At 43.5% G+C, this 16,739-nt stretch overlaps 1 protein-coding gene across 2 annotated transcripts in view; it reads right to left on the reverse strand.

Annotated features, from left to right (window-relative positions):
- Positions 1 to 15,800, reverse strand: part of spire1b (spire-type actin nucleation factor 1b) — a 62,353-nt gene extending 46,553 nt beyond the window's left edge. Inside the window, exons 1-2 of one of the 2 annotated variants that reach the window (XM_056406039.1) lie at positions 15,339 to 15,800; positions 9,843 to 9,871 (exon numbers count right to left, since the gene is read on the reverse strand). In XM_056406039.1, coding sequence (XP_056262014.1) covers positions 9,843 to 9,871; positions 15,339 to 15,696 — 387 coding nt within the window. In that variant the 5' untranslated portion in view covers positions 15,697 to 15,800. The remainder of the gene's footprint in view (positions 1 to 9,842; positions 9,872 to 15,338) is intronic. The other variant, XM_056406040.1, reaches the window with a different exon arrangement.
- Positions 15,801 to 16,739: the final 939 nt, after the last annotated feature.

The following is a 16,739-nucleotide window of genomic DNA, read 5'->3' on the forward strand; positions in this document are numbered from 1 at the left end:
GCAGGCAGAGGACAGTGAACGTGTGTGTGTGTGTGTGTGTAACTAGGAAGAGGGGACTGAATATGCTTGTGTAACTTGGACAGTGATGTACAGGACAGGGGACATTTTATTCATTTTTATTCAGAAATAACAGTTTCTCAACAGTTCCATCTTATCACCTATCCTTCTCTCCTCACTCTCCTAACTCTCCAAACTATCTCTCTAAACTCTCCAAACTCTCAACCAACAACCCACATGTTGAATGGAGCCTGAGGGGTTTATATTGCTGTCAAACCTCCCGGCAAAATCTGAACCACTTCCCGAAGCAGTCACGTGGTACAGCCAGGCAGCGAGGCTTCGGACGTCATCATTTTTGGCTCCTCCCCTAAATGAAGCAAGCCTCGATACGCGCTTCGAGGAAACGCCCCCTCCATTACTCGACACACGCTTCGAAGCGTCGGCACATCTCGTAACAACACTAGTTCATACTATCGTCCCATGAAATGAAGACCTCAGATCAGGCACGTGCACAGATAGACCCCTAGTGGTGCTCAAGCACCAGCCCTTTTGCCCTGGATGAGAAAAGTGCCCTTTTTGCTGGAGCCCACTTTTTTTCTTCATTAATAAGTATTTAAGAATAAAAATAGTCTCTGTCATCAAGTCCTCCCAAATGTGTTTGGATATCTGTCAGGGCATTTATTGGAGTTCTTGTGAGAATTTCGCCCCGACATGCTCCGCGGCGCTCACGAGCCCCAGCCGCGCCCCTCCCTCCTCCTCCTCCACTTCCTCCTCCGCGCAGTGCTCCTCGCGCCACCAAACGGGTGCACCTCCTTCTCCTCTGACCTGCAGCATCAGACACACAGGTCATGAGTCATGACGGTGTTTGTCCCCTGACGTTGTTTGGTGATAAATTAACCACAACTGAAAATATTACTTCTCAACTGGTCCGACGTTTCCTAAAAAAAATAAACAAACACAAATTCCCGAAATCCGTGATTTCAAAGCCTAGTCCAGCTGTTTACTGACGTCATGTTAGAGAGAGAGAGAGAGAAATAGAGATAGATAGAGAGAGAGAGATCTGTTTTATAAATGCCATTTAGACAATTTCGATAGTATGTTGAATTTATTAATTCATTTGATAAATGTCACAATAATGCACAGCTAGAACAGAGCAGCTAAACTATGCTAACAATAGCTCTCGGTGTCATGCTATCCATGTGCCACATTGTTTTATGTGGTATGTTTCTCTTTGTTTTGTCTGTTCCAGTTTTACAAAGCTCAATCTTGTATGAGTAATTGCAGAGGGTGAAAAGAGTAAACGCAAGAAAAAACAACACTTGTAATAGCTTCTTACTAACCAAGAGTGATGTCATGCTGGGAAATATCAGATTGAGGCCTTATAACGTTTTTACAGAAGTTTGATATTTCCCGGCATGACCGAACGGTCGAGGTGTTAGAAGTGGGACAAATAAATGCTAATTTTTCTGAGATTAGCAAGAGGAGCCGTAGACCAGGCCGGGGAAAAGCGAATGCGGAATGTGAGTAATAAAACAGATCAAAGGGGACCCCAGTTCCATTAGACTACAACAACAGGAAAGCAACAAGGCATCCATCAGGCCGGCCGACAGGGAGAGTGGCTGTAAGATCAAATGAAAGCGTCGAGGCCATCGCTGGGACGATAAGCAGAGGGCCAGGTGTGACAGAACACGGGTCCTGAGTAGGGATGGGTATCGTTTGGGTTTTTTCCGATACCGGTGCTAAACCGGTACTTTTAAAACGATACCGGTGCCTAAACGGTGCCTGAACCGATACTTCTTTTTTTTAAACGCACAATAAGGACATTAAAAACCTCTTTGGCCATATTCCCTGTAGAAGCCGTTATCATGGAGCACTGACAAACAACGGATATCAGACTGTTAACATACACAATATATGTTCTCCATTATATGATGTGATATGTATTGTCATGTGCAGACTTTATAGGGTTAAACCTGTCACTGTGTTGATGGGCAAAGAGAACAACCAATCAGAGGGACTAAAGATGACACGTGACAAATAAAGTTTTGCTTCTGACAGCGAGAGTTACACTGAAACAAAGTGACGCCCCACAGTCTTCATTCCTCCGTCATTATATTCCCGGTAACACCAGGTATACAGCCGGGACCGCTGGACATCAACACATCTGCTAGCAGACTGTCACGCTCGGAGCTAGCGCTAGCTACGAGCTAGCTTAAACATGGTTATAATGGCTAATTTATTATTTCTTGGGCTACTTTTATGAATGCAAGACTTGCAATCAACGATACGGTACTAATCTGAGTTCCGGCTGCTTGTCATCATCGGTCTCCACGTGTTCAGGGGGACCGGTGACGTCTCCCCGTCGTGCCCAGCCTGACCCTGGTGTGCTCCACACGGGCTCACGTAGTCACACACGGCGCAGCCTCCGCTGTCAGTTAAATATGAGAGGCTCGTAACCTGCTGACAGGGCGGAGTCACCAGAGAAGTTCATAACAATAGTTTTTTCAATTTCAATCGGCTCAGGCACCGGAAAGAAGCACCGAAATGTGCGTTGCGTTTCGGTCCGGGTAATACCGGTTGTATTGGAACCGGTACCATATTGGCACCGGGTTTCGGTACCCAACCCTAGTCCTGAGTGGTCATCTTTGGCGTTTACAACCGGTGACCCTCTGTCTGAACTCACTCAGGGGCCCCACGCCGACACCAGATGTAAACATTGCACCTCTGGTGATATTCAAATGAAGACCTGGTTGATTGTGTGTTCGGAGCCCATATCCGCACCATATGGGCCCAGGAGGATGTATTGCGGAGTGAATAAACACAAACCTGAATTCATGTGTGTTAACCTGCCTGTAGATCAATGGTCTTTGATATGATAATGTAACCTATGTCTCCCATCTGTTCTGTATACTGACCCCCGGTTAGAGTGTGTTCTGTGTCACTGCCCACGGGAAGTCTCACCAGGTCTGAAAGCATCATAAAGAGGGTACCCTAAGTGCCTGAGAGATAAGAGGAGACACCCGGAGACAGGTCACCGAGGTGACCGAGCTCATCTAAACCAGCGGAGACAACGGTCCCCCCCCGTTGATGTGGGACAGAGAGTCTCTCCAGAACCTCTCAGGAAGAGGGGATATCTGGTAAAAGTGGGAGGAGCCGAGGGTATAAAGGTGACGAACAGAGGAAACAAGAGGGTCTTAGGAAAATGAGTTTTTGAAAAGAAAAGAGGTTTTTTCATGGGTTGGGGTTTGCGTCAGGCGTCCGTGAGTTCTTCACGGACGCCTGACGTACTTTGTCTATTTTTCTTCTTTTTTTCTGAAAAGGGAAGAGAAAAAGAGAGTTTTTGAGTTTTTGTGACTTTTGCGTCAGGCTCCCGTGCGGGAACTCACTTGTAGTTGTACTTTGTTTATTTCTTTCTTCTTTTTTTGAATAAAATACTTGGCTGCCTTGCAGTCTTAAACTTTACATTCGGTTTGTGGACCTACTTTTTTGTGAGACCTATTTCTTCACCTGTCGACCCACCCGAGGAGACCAAAGGCGGAGACCCGAGAGCGGAGACCCGAGAGCGGACCCCCGCCGCCCCCGAGGTGAGTCTGAGCGACATCTGCACGGCTACACCCACTGACCTCCGTTACCCAGGGCACATACTGATTCCTCACACACTTGTAACTGACATTTTGTACTAAAGAGAGATATCGCTGCAGCCGGTAGACCTCCGTCTCTCGGCCGAGCCGTGGTTGGTTCTGGGACCAAGAGAGGGACTCGTAACACCGAGTCCTCGTCGCGGAGGTTGTCCTAAAAATAGAATATTACTAAGTGTCCCGCCGGCCGCTCTACGAGCCTGGTACCCTCGAGCGTGTTGGGGTGAGACCCGATAATTGAAGAAACAGCGTTTCTCTCCGCGGAGATCGATCTGACATCATCTAGGGGTGTCGCGCGCCGAGCCAAACAGCAACCACTGTCGAGGTGCACGCGCGTCGCTCATCAGGCCCGAACGATCGCAGAATCATATAGAGGGAGTTACTGATCTCCGCCTCCTTCCCCCTTAACTCGGTCTTCGCCCTCGCTCGAGTTTCCCTCTCCCCCTCGAAGCGCAAGGCGAGGATACCGTGACCGGGGCGGTCGTCAGAAGAGAGGACGGGCATCGTGACCCGTGGACCCGCGTCCTCTCCAGTGCGACAGGTTAGCAGCGCGCGGTGACGCGCTGCGCCTGGGCGCCGCCGACGTGCTTTTACGACAGTTTGCTACACGTCTGTCCTTAGAGCACGATTATTTCCCTCAATAAAGTACCCGGTGTGAGCCGACTCGCACCTCAAACCTTTCCCCCTCTCCATCTCTCCTCTCCCGTCTCGTCCCCCTCCCCGTTCCTTTCCTCTCCCGTTTCCCCTACACGAGAAGACTGCGGCGTGACTTTTCTTTCCGTCTCCCACCCGAGGCGACCGAATCGGTTCACGTACGCGTCTCTCTTAACAGAGTTTAGTACGTTGTTTATTATATGGCATGTTTGGCTCCTATTATTTTGTAAATGAAAATAAATTGTAATTGTTAATAGAAAACATGTCACTTTGTTCAACTCTCATGTCTTCTCACGACACAATGTGTTTCAAGTGCTGCTAGCAACCAACTCCTAACTTGGAAAAATCATTTTGGCGATGGGTGCCCTTTTTTTTGGTTTGAGCACCTGCCCCCCAAAATGTCTGTGCACGTGCCTGCCTCAGATCAATTATCTGGTGATGTGGTTTCTGTAGATGGCATTGCCCTGGCATCTAACACCACTGTAAAGAATTTCAGCGTTATCTTTGATTGGGACTTTTACTTAACTCCCACGTGAAGCAAATCTTCAAGGACTGCATTTTTTTCATCTACTTAACATTTAAAAAAATCTGGCACATATTGTCTCAAAAAGATGCAGAAAAACAAATTCACACATTCGTTACTTCCAGACAAGAATAATGCAACTCCTTATTATCAGGCTGCTCTAATAAATCTCCTAAATCCCTCCAGTTAATCCAAAATACTGCAGCTCGTTTACTCACTAAAACTAATAAAAGAGATCACATTACTCCTCTATTAGCTGCTCTGCACTGGCTCCCTGTAAAATCAAGAATCATATTTAAAATTATTCTCCTTGCCTACAAAGCCTTGATTGGTGAGGCACCATCATATCTGAAGGAGCTTGTAGTACCATATTACCCCGCTGAGAGCTGCGCTCACTAAATGCAGGGCCACTTGTGGTTCCTAGAGTCCTAAAAAGTAGGATGGGAGCTAGAGCTCCTCTTTTATGGAACAAGCTTCCACTTTCAGTCTGGGAATGAATTTATAAATGAATTTACATCTCTCAATTGCACACTACTACCTCTACTTCCTCCCCGGAGTCCTTAGCCGTTTATCAATTCCAAGTACACTGAGTACAAACTGTGTTCTTTTGGAGTTTGGACTCGGGAGTTTTGGTCTTGGGAGTCCAGACGGGAGTCCAGACGGGAGGATAAATATATATATCTATATATATATATAGATATATATATATAGTTATATTATACATGTAATTGCAAACAATTCGGTCAAAAGTTAAAAAAAGACACCGCTATAGTTTAACGTTAAAGTACACAGAAGTCTCCTCTGATGCATCCTCTGCAAAGTGGGAGGATCAAGTCACATCCAGGCATTTTGAACGTGCTTTGCAAGAAGCGGACTTAAAATTGTAACTTGTACTCGGGCTGCGACTGATGACATTTCACGAGTCCACAAGAAGTACAGAGAAGTACGCACAAGAACGGCTCTTGTGACTTCACGTCTCATAGGCTGTGTCTGAAGCTGGTTCTGGATTCTGGGTCCCTGCCCCTGCTTCCTGCATCCAGCCTCAAAGTCCAACCTCATTAGTCTGGCCTCTTTTGTTATGCCTCCTGACTGGTGGGCCGGCCTCTTGCCATGGCCCTGCTGATGCTGTTGTGTACCAGACTATTTCCTGGCTGGGTGTGTCTGCTGGTTGCATGGCACCCTTGTGGTGATGACAGGACTGACCCCAGCTTAATTTTGAATGGCGTCGATTTCCTTATTTAACTCCTTGGCAAAAGAGCTGGGAAATGTATGTAGAAGCCATTCCACTGATTTGCCAGGTGGGCCAGGAGTGTTTGGCAAGAGTGCGTAAGTGCAAACTATTTTTCAACTGCATATAAAGACCACATTTAAGACAAAGCAAGATTTTTCAGTTTTTCTGTTGCTGTTCTGAAATGAAAGAAAGTATTGTAGAGACACTACGAAAGAATGCCCATTGATTTTACTGACCGCTCCTACAGTGTATTTTCCAAAGTGTAGATTTAAATTTTTTTTGGCCCAACTGATATTTGAAAACCTAAACATGAAAAGTAATATTAAACAGCAAATTACGTCAAATCGGCACATTTTTTGAAGAAACATGTGGAATGACATAAAGGATGAATCTATTATCGAATTGTTGGGTCAGGGAGGATCACATGTGACTAAAATGCTGGTTCTTTATGCGTCTGGCAATGAGATGTCATGGTCTGTTTTGCATTTTTAGTGGTATCAGACAAAGACACCAGCTATTAAGAGGCTTTGAATCTCATTAGTTCTAGTTATGTAGCTTTCTGTTATAAACACCGGTGCCAATTGTGCTAATTAAATGCTAAATGAAATCTATGAGGTCTGCTCCCTTGTATGCAAAAGTCTTCTATCAGCCGCTATTGGCCAACCAGTGGAGGATTACAAGAATCAGCATAGTCTGGTCAGAATTAAGAGATTGTAGAAACAATTTGGGGATTTAAAAACATTTATATTTACTTCGTGGGTTCACAGGAACTAGGTCATGGCATTTAAAGTAGAATTTTACAAAAAACTAAATTGACTAAATAAATCACCCGATGCTTTGACCTCTGATTGTCATGTGACTGAGTACCATTCCTTTGGTTTGTCCGGTACGTGGAACACGCATGACTGAGCACAAAACAGAGAGAACACTTCAACTTGTTTTTCTTCTCTTTTTTTGCATAAAAGTAATTATTTCCGCAAAACATCTGAATAACTCCTGATCGAATTTTCTGTTTCCGTGAAATGCCGAATTTTGACGTTAAACTCTAATCCCTTCATAGACTTCAAAGCTTAGACATTAAGAAGGCATAAGCATGCACGGTTGAATTTTGACAGTGGGGGATGTTATGAAGAATAATCCACAAATGTATTAGTTACATCAAACATCACAGGACACATCTGGTCCCGTGATGTTTGATGTAACCCAACAACATTATTTGTGTTTGAAAATATAAAACGGTCGAAATGCGCAAGAGGATCCTCTGATTGAAGGACGACCTTCCTCACCACTGAGACACAGTCACCAACATGTCAGGAGCTCAGTTCACTGGCTCTGAAGACAGTGGTCTTATCCGATGGATAATGTGCGTCCTCCACGGCTACACATGTGTTCCTGCTCATCCAGCTCTGGGATAATTCCACACCCCATACTATAGCAGAATGCCTCTGCCGCAGGATCTATCGCTGTTGAGCGTCAAGCGGCTCCAACAACTCACTGGTGGTTTTGTCAGCCAGTGCACAGTGCACTGCATTGTGAGAACAAATTTATTGTTCAAAGCTGCTTAGCAGAGATTTGACTATACAGTTTTACATTCTCTGCTGCTAGTGCATTACCCTGTGTGTGTGTGTGTGTGTGTGTGTGTGTGCGCGCGTGTGCGCTCATAAGACCCATTCTCATAAGCTATCATGACAACAATTAGTTGATAGTTGGTAGGAAAGAGCCCCTTAATTAGACCCGGAACTGCTCCTAGAACTGCCAATAAACAGGAGGCCTTGCTGGTGACATTTCCCTCCAGTCTGCTGGGAGCTCTGGGGCAGGTAGAGAACATCACCGGGTGAAAGGAGAATGGTATTGCATGCTTGCATGCTTGCAACTAGACATAACAATTTGTATAACTAGCAGTCCAAATAAACTATTTACAGCAATGCTGATAAGAAAGTATTATTTACTGTGTTACACAGTACAAGCTATTATCTTGTACCGAGGCCCTTCTACAGTCATACCTGCAAACTAATGAGGGGTGAAAAAGGTGACAACGGTCATTTGATTGTCCATAAAATTAAACATTTTAAGAACATTAGGTCCTCCATTCTGACTCAGTGATCGGGCCCTATAATAATAGTAATAAATATAAATTGTCATTATATATATTATATGGTCATTCATGAACCAATTTCCTTTTTTTGGGCCTGAACAAGTCTTCAAGTCTTGTGTGCTCTGCTGAGCCATGAGTCTGTTCTGCCTCTACCTGGTTGTCACGATCTTCAGGGGTACTCAACTTCGGAGGCCAAGAGGGCCACATTTAAACCACAACAGGTGCAAAGGGCCACAAATTATTGTTAACATATATTTGTACCATTTTATTCACTGTATTTATTACTACCTAATTTTCACACGATTTTGGTTGGCTAATTATAATTCAGGGTTTTTCCTGGGTCAAAATGGGTCTTCGGTGCTCCCAAAAAAAATTGCAGGTCGGGCTGTTGAGTGAGTGATCAGCAGCTGGCCGCTCGGTCCATTCGCGCACCTCACAGTTGCGTATTGATCAGACAAGAAGACACGCTTATCAACTCCAGTGTTTCCCCTACCATTAGAACAGGGTGAAATCTCCACCCGCCACTCTGTAATTTTCGTCTACCCCCCCCCCTCCCCCCCGTCAACAATTCTCGGCTCGCGCGACAGAGCGATGCGCGCGCCGGCATCGAAGCTCTGTCGTGATGCGCGCACACGGGTGAGCACCCCCCCCCCTGCTGAGCTGGCAGCTGATGCTGAGCAACGTGGCTGGAAAGCCAAAGTTTGCCCAGTGGAAGTCGGCTGCAGAGGCTTCGTGGGTAAGACAACTACCAGGCTGCTTAAGGATTTGGGAATTCGAGGCCAAGCCCAACGCCAAGCCATCAAAGCCCTCTCAAGCGCTGCTGAATGGGCAAGCCGGTGGCTGTGGGTGAAGAGGAGAGACGCCACCTAGGCCCCAAAATAGCATCTGTGGCGCAGAAGGGTTAAAGCAGAGGGGGGCACATCTGGGATGCCAGTTGTTGCCGATGAGCCCTCTGGAGGTGTTGTGGGCCTATCATCGAAAAAACATCGGAGAAGGAGGGTGCCCACCTGATGACTCCAATGAGGCTTTTGACCCTTTTGTCCCACAGACAGCACCATGACTCTTACCCGGAAACACCTTGCATGTCTGCGTCAACCCACTTCACATCTCAGGAGTGCAAATCAACCAGGGATTGTAAGACCTAGTCCTAAAACAGAACTGCCATCTCTGTTGTTGTGGCTGGCTGCCCTCTTTGACTGTAACTAGCTAACATAACCAACTGTGGGAGGTAACTATTTAAAAAGTAGAAAATGCTTCTATTGTGGTTAAACTTGCCATTATCTCTCCCTGTACTACCATATATATCCCTCCATGTATATCTAGTTAATTGACTGACTGGTTCTTTTCCAGAAACGTTTCCCATCTTTCACTTTGGGAGGTTTGGGAGGTAATCAACCAGAAATGTCCAAACAAGGTTCCACAACTAGACACTCAAACTAACCAAAATGTAAAAAATGAATTGTATATTTTTTGTATCATCAAAAGCATGACATATACATTGCAAACATACAGTTAGCAAAACTAAAATAAAAGGTCCTGGTTATTCCATATATAATGTGCCCAAGTTATAATGTCATCCCTAGCCCAGCACATGTACTTTGACACTATACACAAATAAATAATGTCCACATAAAATTGTTCAAGCCTCTGTAAGCATGCGATAGCGAAATAGAAGTACAACAGAACTACAGTGGAGTTACTCACCTCTGTTGTTGTGCAAGGGCTGTATTTACCTGCAGGGAAACAATAAAGCAGTGTTGTGATAAGAAGCAGATGTAAGCCGAAGCACAAAGCAGTTTACACACACAAACGCACAAACATGTGTGGTAACATATCTGTTCCATTCCAGTAAAAACAAATGTATGACTGACAGAAGTTAAGCGCATGTGATGATGATCTTTGCTATTCATGTTTGAAAAAAACAATGTCTGAAAATCATGTGAAATCTACAATGTCTCATGATCCACAGCAATCACTGGCCTGACATTTATTCATCAACTTTAGGTGCTAAAGCACACATAGCTGAGAAACTCTGGTAGTTAATTTCAGTATCAATATGTTTTTGTGTCACTGATGGAAACTCTCAGGCCTAATCAGGAACAGAGTCTAGAAATACTCTTACGGTCATAATGCAGCTGTATAGGATGAGGCAAAGTCGTATTCTACATTTCCATTTTGCCCACAAATCCCATGAAAAGACCAAAGCTCACAATCTGCTTCAACGCAGCCCAGCTATCATACACCATCTGTAGCTCTCAGCACCAAGTCTGTTCATTCCCACTGGAAATGTAAATTTTTAAGGGCTGTTCACAAACACATTGTTGCATTTCTAAACAGGCTTCATATTTCCCAAAACACCTGGACACTGTAGTTTTCAGCAAATGTTCCTCAAACAGGAGGAAACTGAGCATTTGTTGGAGACATTGGTCAACTGAGGATTAATACATTTGGTGTATCCAGATTAATTTAATTCTTAATTCTTGGTATTAACCAAGGTGGTTTGTTCATCTGAGAGGCCGCCATTGGAAACTCTTTGGAAAAAAGGGAAGGCATTGTCAAAAAATATACCTTGGCAAATGACTGGAAAAAAACAGTCAATCAAACTCTTGCTGATGCCAGTTGAAAAGCAGAGAAAAAACATATTCGGTTTGGATATAATTCAGGCTACTCCAGCAGCTACGCTCTCCCAAAAACTGTATCTACAAAGCGCTAGCCTCTTTTGGAGATGTTTAGGAGCAGCGACTGCTGGATTCATGCATAACAACTAGGGCTGGGCACGTTAACGCGTTAATCTTGCGTTAACGCATCAATTAATTAACGCCGACAATTATTTCATCGCGCGTTAACGCAGATTTTATTATTTATTTTATTTTTGTAAAAGTTTGTTGCTCACAGGCTTTTATTTTGTAAAAGTCTGCTACTGATTGCTGCGGAACCGGAAAAGAAAGTCATTCGCGGTTTAACAAACATGGAGAAGAGTACGGAGATTTTAAATGGCCATTTTCAATTTAAAGTTCTTAAAGACGGCGGAGTCGACAGAAACAAAGTCATATGTAACCACTACCAAGATGAATTGTCTTATCACCGGAGTACTTCCAGTCTTAAATATCATTTAAATGCTAAACACACCGTTGATGCCAGCAAATCATACAACCAAACACACAGTGGAGCGAGGCTTCGGCAGACTACGCTAGCTGCAGGGAGGAGTATAGATTAACCAAGGCAAGAGAAGCTAACCAATGCCATAGCGAAGTGGATAGCTACAGACTGCAGGCCGATTATTATTGTGGAAGACGTCGGTCTGAGAAACATTTTGAGAATCTCAACAAATGACGGCAGGTATGAGACGCCCTCAAGACACACCATCACACGGAGAATACACGAGTTGTATGAAAAGGAGAGGACTGCAAAAGCGACAGCTTTACAACGTGCACCCGCTGTTGCTCTCACTGGGGACTACTGGACATCACTCGGTAACCACAATGACCTCGGAGTTACTGTGCATTATATTGATGAGAAGTGGGCGCTGCATTCACATGCCCTGACTGTGATGAAAACAGAGGAGAGACATTATGCTGAAACGTGCGCAGGACACTTTACTGAAGTTACACAGCAGTGGAATGTGTCAAATAAAGTCACCACACTTAGCACAGATAGTGCACGAAATATGATCGCTGCTGCGAGACAACTGCCTTTTGATCATGTCCCCTGCTTCTCGCACAGTCTCCAGCGTTCTGTCACAGTGTCTCTGCATAACAGTGCGTTTGACAATGTCCTGACAGATTTTATGGCACTTTAGTTCATATGGCAGTACATTTAAAATAAGTGTCAAGTTCTAGGAAATGACAAACTGCACTGAAAGCGTTTTCTGGTGTCTCACTCTAACAGGGACAACAAATGTTATGGCACTTTCATTCATATGGCAGAACATTTAAAATAGAAGTGCGCTATACACTACTTTTGAATTAATTATTGGATTTTGCATATACAAATGCGATTAATCGTGATTAATCAGGGAAATCATGCGATTAATCGCAATTAAAAGATTTAATCGTTGCCCAGCCCTAATAACAACGCAGAAATCCTGCAGTCGCGCATGGTACGGTGAATGGCGGCGAAGGAACACAGCACCCAATGGTGTATTCTGTTAATAGTTTTCTGACAACAATGTAATTGTTATTTGGATCAAGTCATAGTTGATTTTGGTTCATGAAATTGAAATGACTAAATGAATAATATAAAACCCCGCTGCCTTATCCTGTAAATGTATCATGTTCAGGTTTAGAGGAATTTTAAATAGCTTACTTATCAGTGATTAAATATTTCCAACCTCATTAAACTAAGTCTAGAAAAGTGCTCTGTGCTCTCATTACGCACATTAGAACAGTTTTAATAAAAGCTCCTCTTCATTTCTAATCACTTCAGTGGTTTGTATAGCATGTGACCGATAATGACAAGACTCCTCCCACAGAGCCATGTTGCATGAATGTACTCCCTTCAAAAAGAAGACCCACTTAAATGATCCCCCGGGCTACATCTGCCCAGCTTTTACTTCATGAATAAACAGCCTCCTGACCGATGACCCTCGAAATAACTTGAGCTGTTTTGTCTTGTGACGCGCAGAAAAAACGCAACATCACAACAGCGATGCCGTCATCTCGAAGTCCTCGATGTCAGCATCAGCAGGTTGGAATGCCACGCGGCTGAAGAAGAATGAACAGTGGGATCTGAGCACTGCAAAAGAGGAGGAGCAGATGAACCAATGTGCTTTCTTGACTGCTCTATAACGACTGGGGCAGGATATTAAAAATATTCGTAAAAAAAAGTTGCCGGCTTTCATGATGAATTCAGATGTGATACAAATTGATACCCTCGGAATAAAACACTCGGCAAACATACAAGATGAGCAATGTTGACAAAATCTTATGTCGCAATATAAGATTTGTGACTTGATAAGATTGTAAGATAAACATGCTGTATTGTTATTATAGGATTTTATGATAACAATATATATCCTGATGACAATATACATCACAATAAATAAAAATGTTTTCTGGTAATTCACTAAATAAATGTTCCATATGAAATAACCAAATGGTTTTGTATGCTCCCGTGAGAGTGAAATACTCGACAGATGAAAAGTATACAGAGCATTTTAGCGTTTAATTAAACCCGTCAATGCAAAACAATAGGGTTTTCTAAGGAAGGTTTAGTTAGTGTCGTTGGGATCACTTTAGGTGATGTGATTGTGTATCTCTCCTGGTATATGATTTAGTCACAATATATTTAATTATCACCCGGCCCAAGGCGGACGTGGTAAAGAGTGGGTCAAAACACCAACCTTGTCGGGATTTAACTCAAAGTAAATTTTTGCAGACAAGTGGTTCAGAAGTCCTAAATCCTTTAAATAATGTTGCCATAGATTTATCTAATTATTTATATAAATGAGTTTATCTGACTGGAGCTTGTGCATCGGGGAGAGGAAGAGACAGAAGGAGAAATCATGTGCTGAACAGCACAGATAACTGTCAATTAGAAGAGAAAATCACATTGAAAATGGAGAGCATTTGTGTGGTTGCAATGAACTGATCAAAACAATTGCAAAACACTCCCAGAACGACTTGGACTGAAGACGTGCACAGCAGGGATTCCCAGCCAGAGACTTCATAACTCGTCATGGGATTCATGGAAGGATTGTGGGGAAGAAATGAAGACTTGATTATAGTTAGCTCATTAATGATCACTTTCAATAGTCTGATAAAAGTAATGGATACATGTTTATACAGACTTTGCAAGATAATGCGTTTTGCCATATCTGTTTACATAAGTGTGTTTCATTATTTGCACTTTTGGTGTGTAATGTGAAGAAAGCAGTAAGATGTTCATCCACATCGTTTTGGCAGCAGGTCATCTGAATGCACAATCATTTTACCTTCATCTCCTCTCACTATTCTCCTCCTCTGCAATACTGTCAGTCGAAAACAAATGCATTTAAACTCTTTTATTTTATTTTTCAAATTCACGGGAAAGATCATTATGAAAGGAGAAATCCTTACAATATTAAACACTTTTGTAAGACTGTATGTGTTATTTTCCACTGTAAGACAAATTATTTAGAGCTGATGTACTGATTTGTTATTTTATTCCAATTGTAAATAACCTGTATGTTATGTACAGCAGCCTGTATAAGTATATGTATTATATGTGTGTGTTTTTTATGCAAGTTTTATTTTCTATTTGTTTTGTGATAAAAAATACAAAAAAGATGTTCATCTGTGAAATTGCAACATAATTACTGAATCGATGATGTAAAATGATGCATGTTGCAAATACAAATGCCCCCAAAACATGCTTAACTACAACAAGTCGATACATTTTGCATGATGTGAAATCAAGTAATAAAAGCCTTGACTCCCTCCCCTTCCGTGCTTCTAAAAATACCCCCATTCATTCTAAGCATATATACACCTACAGGCCACAACTGGCATAATCCTTTAAAGAAATGCAGCAAAGTTATCAAATCAAAGGCCAAAAAAACGAGCAGTGTTCCTTATAGTGTGTGTGTGTGTGAGGGGGGGGGGATTACAGTATGCAGTGAGCATGCCAAACCTGGGCTCCCATCTCCAGACCGACAATGCTGATCACACTACAGTGTCATCTGTTGTTTTTTTTTTTTTGGATCATGGTTATGGATACATTTATGCTCGGCAAATACAAACATTGGAACTGTGTACCATGTACAAATGGCCATAACTCAGTTTACACCTTATGCATCGGACCCATGCACGTTTCAGCTTGCAATAATAACATCGGTTATGTGAAGTGGCAAACAGGCTGAGAGGCCTTCAATGAGAGATGGAGCCTCAAAAAGGAAGAGTGAACATCTGTGAGAACCACTACATCATGTCAGTGATCAGATGTAGTTGGGCCCCATGACTGGTTGCAGATTGGAGATTATTGCACTATGTTGACTGTTGATTGTTGTTGTTTTGTTTGTCTGTAAGTCAACTCCTTAATGTGTCTAACACACGTAGAAAATCAATGTTTCTGATTCTGATTATTACACATATTACATGGGGGATTATACACATAGTGATGTAATTGTGCAGGCTATCTCTCTTACACACCATTACTTGAAATGCACGTGATGGTCTGGCCTAGATTGCGAGTAGGCGCACTCATTCTTACATACTATTTTACCTGGACAGCCCCGGTGTTCCACCCTTACGGACCCGTCTTTCTGTATCCTGACATTCCCCGGTCCGGATATCCTCCTTGGAGCCTCCGCTGACGATGCTCCGGCTGCTGCGGCGGCGGATGAGCTCCCCCTCATTCGGTGCCCCTTCGCCAGCGTCCTGCAGCACTGGTAGCACACCGCCCATGCCTGCTCCTCGTTGATGGGCTGGCTGTAAAGCCGGAGTATCTCTTCCAGGGAGAGACCCTCCACGGTTGCCTCCTCCGTCGAGTTCATCGCGTTGCGACGCTGCTGCTCATCCCGGTGAGTCGCCGAGGCAGCGTCAGTCAGCCCTCCATGGTCCCCGCGTCGCGGCTCGGCCATCCTTTCATTCTCTCAGTGACGGAGGAGGAGGCGAGCAGGTCCAGGCCGATAAGTGAGAGGGAACCTTGGCATGGATACTTCTCGCTCCCGTTTCTGGGGGCCGGTAGATGTGTCCCCGCCCGCGCCGACGCCTCGTCGAGGTCTTGGTACCGCGCGGTCACAAGACGGTGTGTGTGTGTGTGTGTGTGTGTGTGTGTAGGTGTGTGTGTGTGTGTGTGTGTGTGTGTGTGTGTGTGTGTGTGTGTGTGTGTGTGTGTGTGTGTGCGTGTGCGTGTGCGTGTGCGTGTGTGCGTGCGTCTAACTCTTCCATCACATGATCTCTCTTTTTTAAATCTTTTTTTCATTCATGCTTTATTGTGTGTTCGTCTTATTTATCTGTCTCATGTACTTTCTCTCTTTTGTAAATCATTATATATCAAAAGGCTCCACACACTTAATTGCAATATTAGTCATTTAATTAGTGTCACAGTTCAACTCTTGATGTTTAACGGCGGTTGGCATCCATATATTTGGTACATTACCGCCACCTTCGGCTCCGGAGTATGGATCAGAAAGTAGGGCTCTCTTTACCCCCGTTATTGTTATTTTGAAAAGATATGCAGTGTCACTAACACTCAGTAAACTCTTTATGCCCAAATATTTGATCTTATTTTGTTTCATTTTTCACAGGTTGCACTTTATTGATATTATCTTGAAAAGGTATTCAGTGCAAAACAGGTTAATTGCAACGTTATGTAACTCATAGAAATGTAAGGTATTCTATATACAGCTTTTTCATTGTTATCTGACTGAATGAAAGGCAGACTTGGTTATATTATATGTGGTTACATTGTCATTTAAAAAATAAAAGTAATTGTGACAGTAAAAATAAATTGTTTTATAACAGTGTATTTTCATGTAACTTTTGTGGTTTAAAACATGTCTTCAGGAACTATTGGCCCCCGGGCATCTTTACTTTATCACAATTGGCCCTAGTTGCAAAAAGTTTGGACACCCCTGGCTTAAGTCATTCATGTCAGTAACAGGGCCCCAATAGTCCTACT

The sequence above is a fragment of the Pseudoliparis swirei genome, chromosome 22, assembly GCF_029220125.1.
Source record: "Pseudoliparis swirei isolate HS2019 ecotype Mariana Trench chromosome 22, NWPU_hadal_v1, whole genome shotgun sequence".
In the NCBI taxonomy this organism is placed as follows: Eukaryota; Metazoa; Chordata; class Actinopteri; order Perciformes; family Liparidae; genus Pseudoliparis; species Pseudoliparis swirei.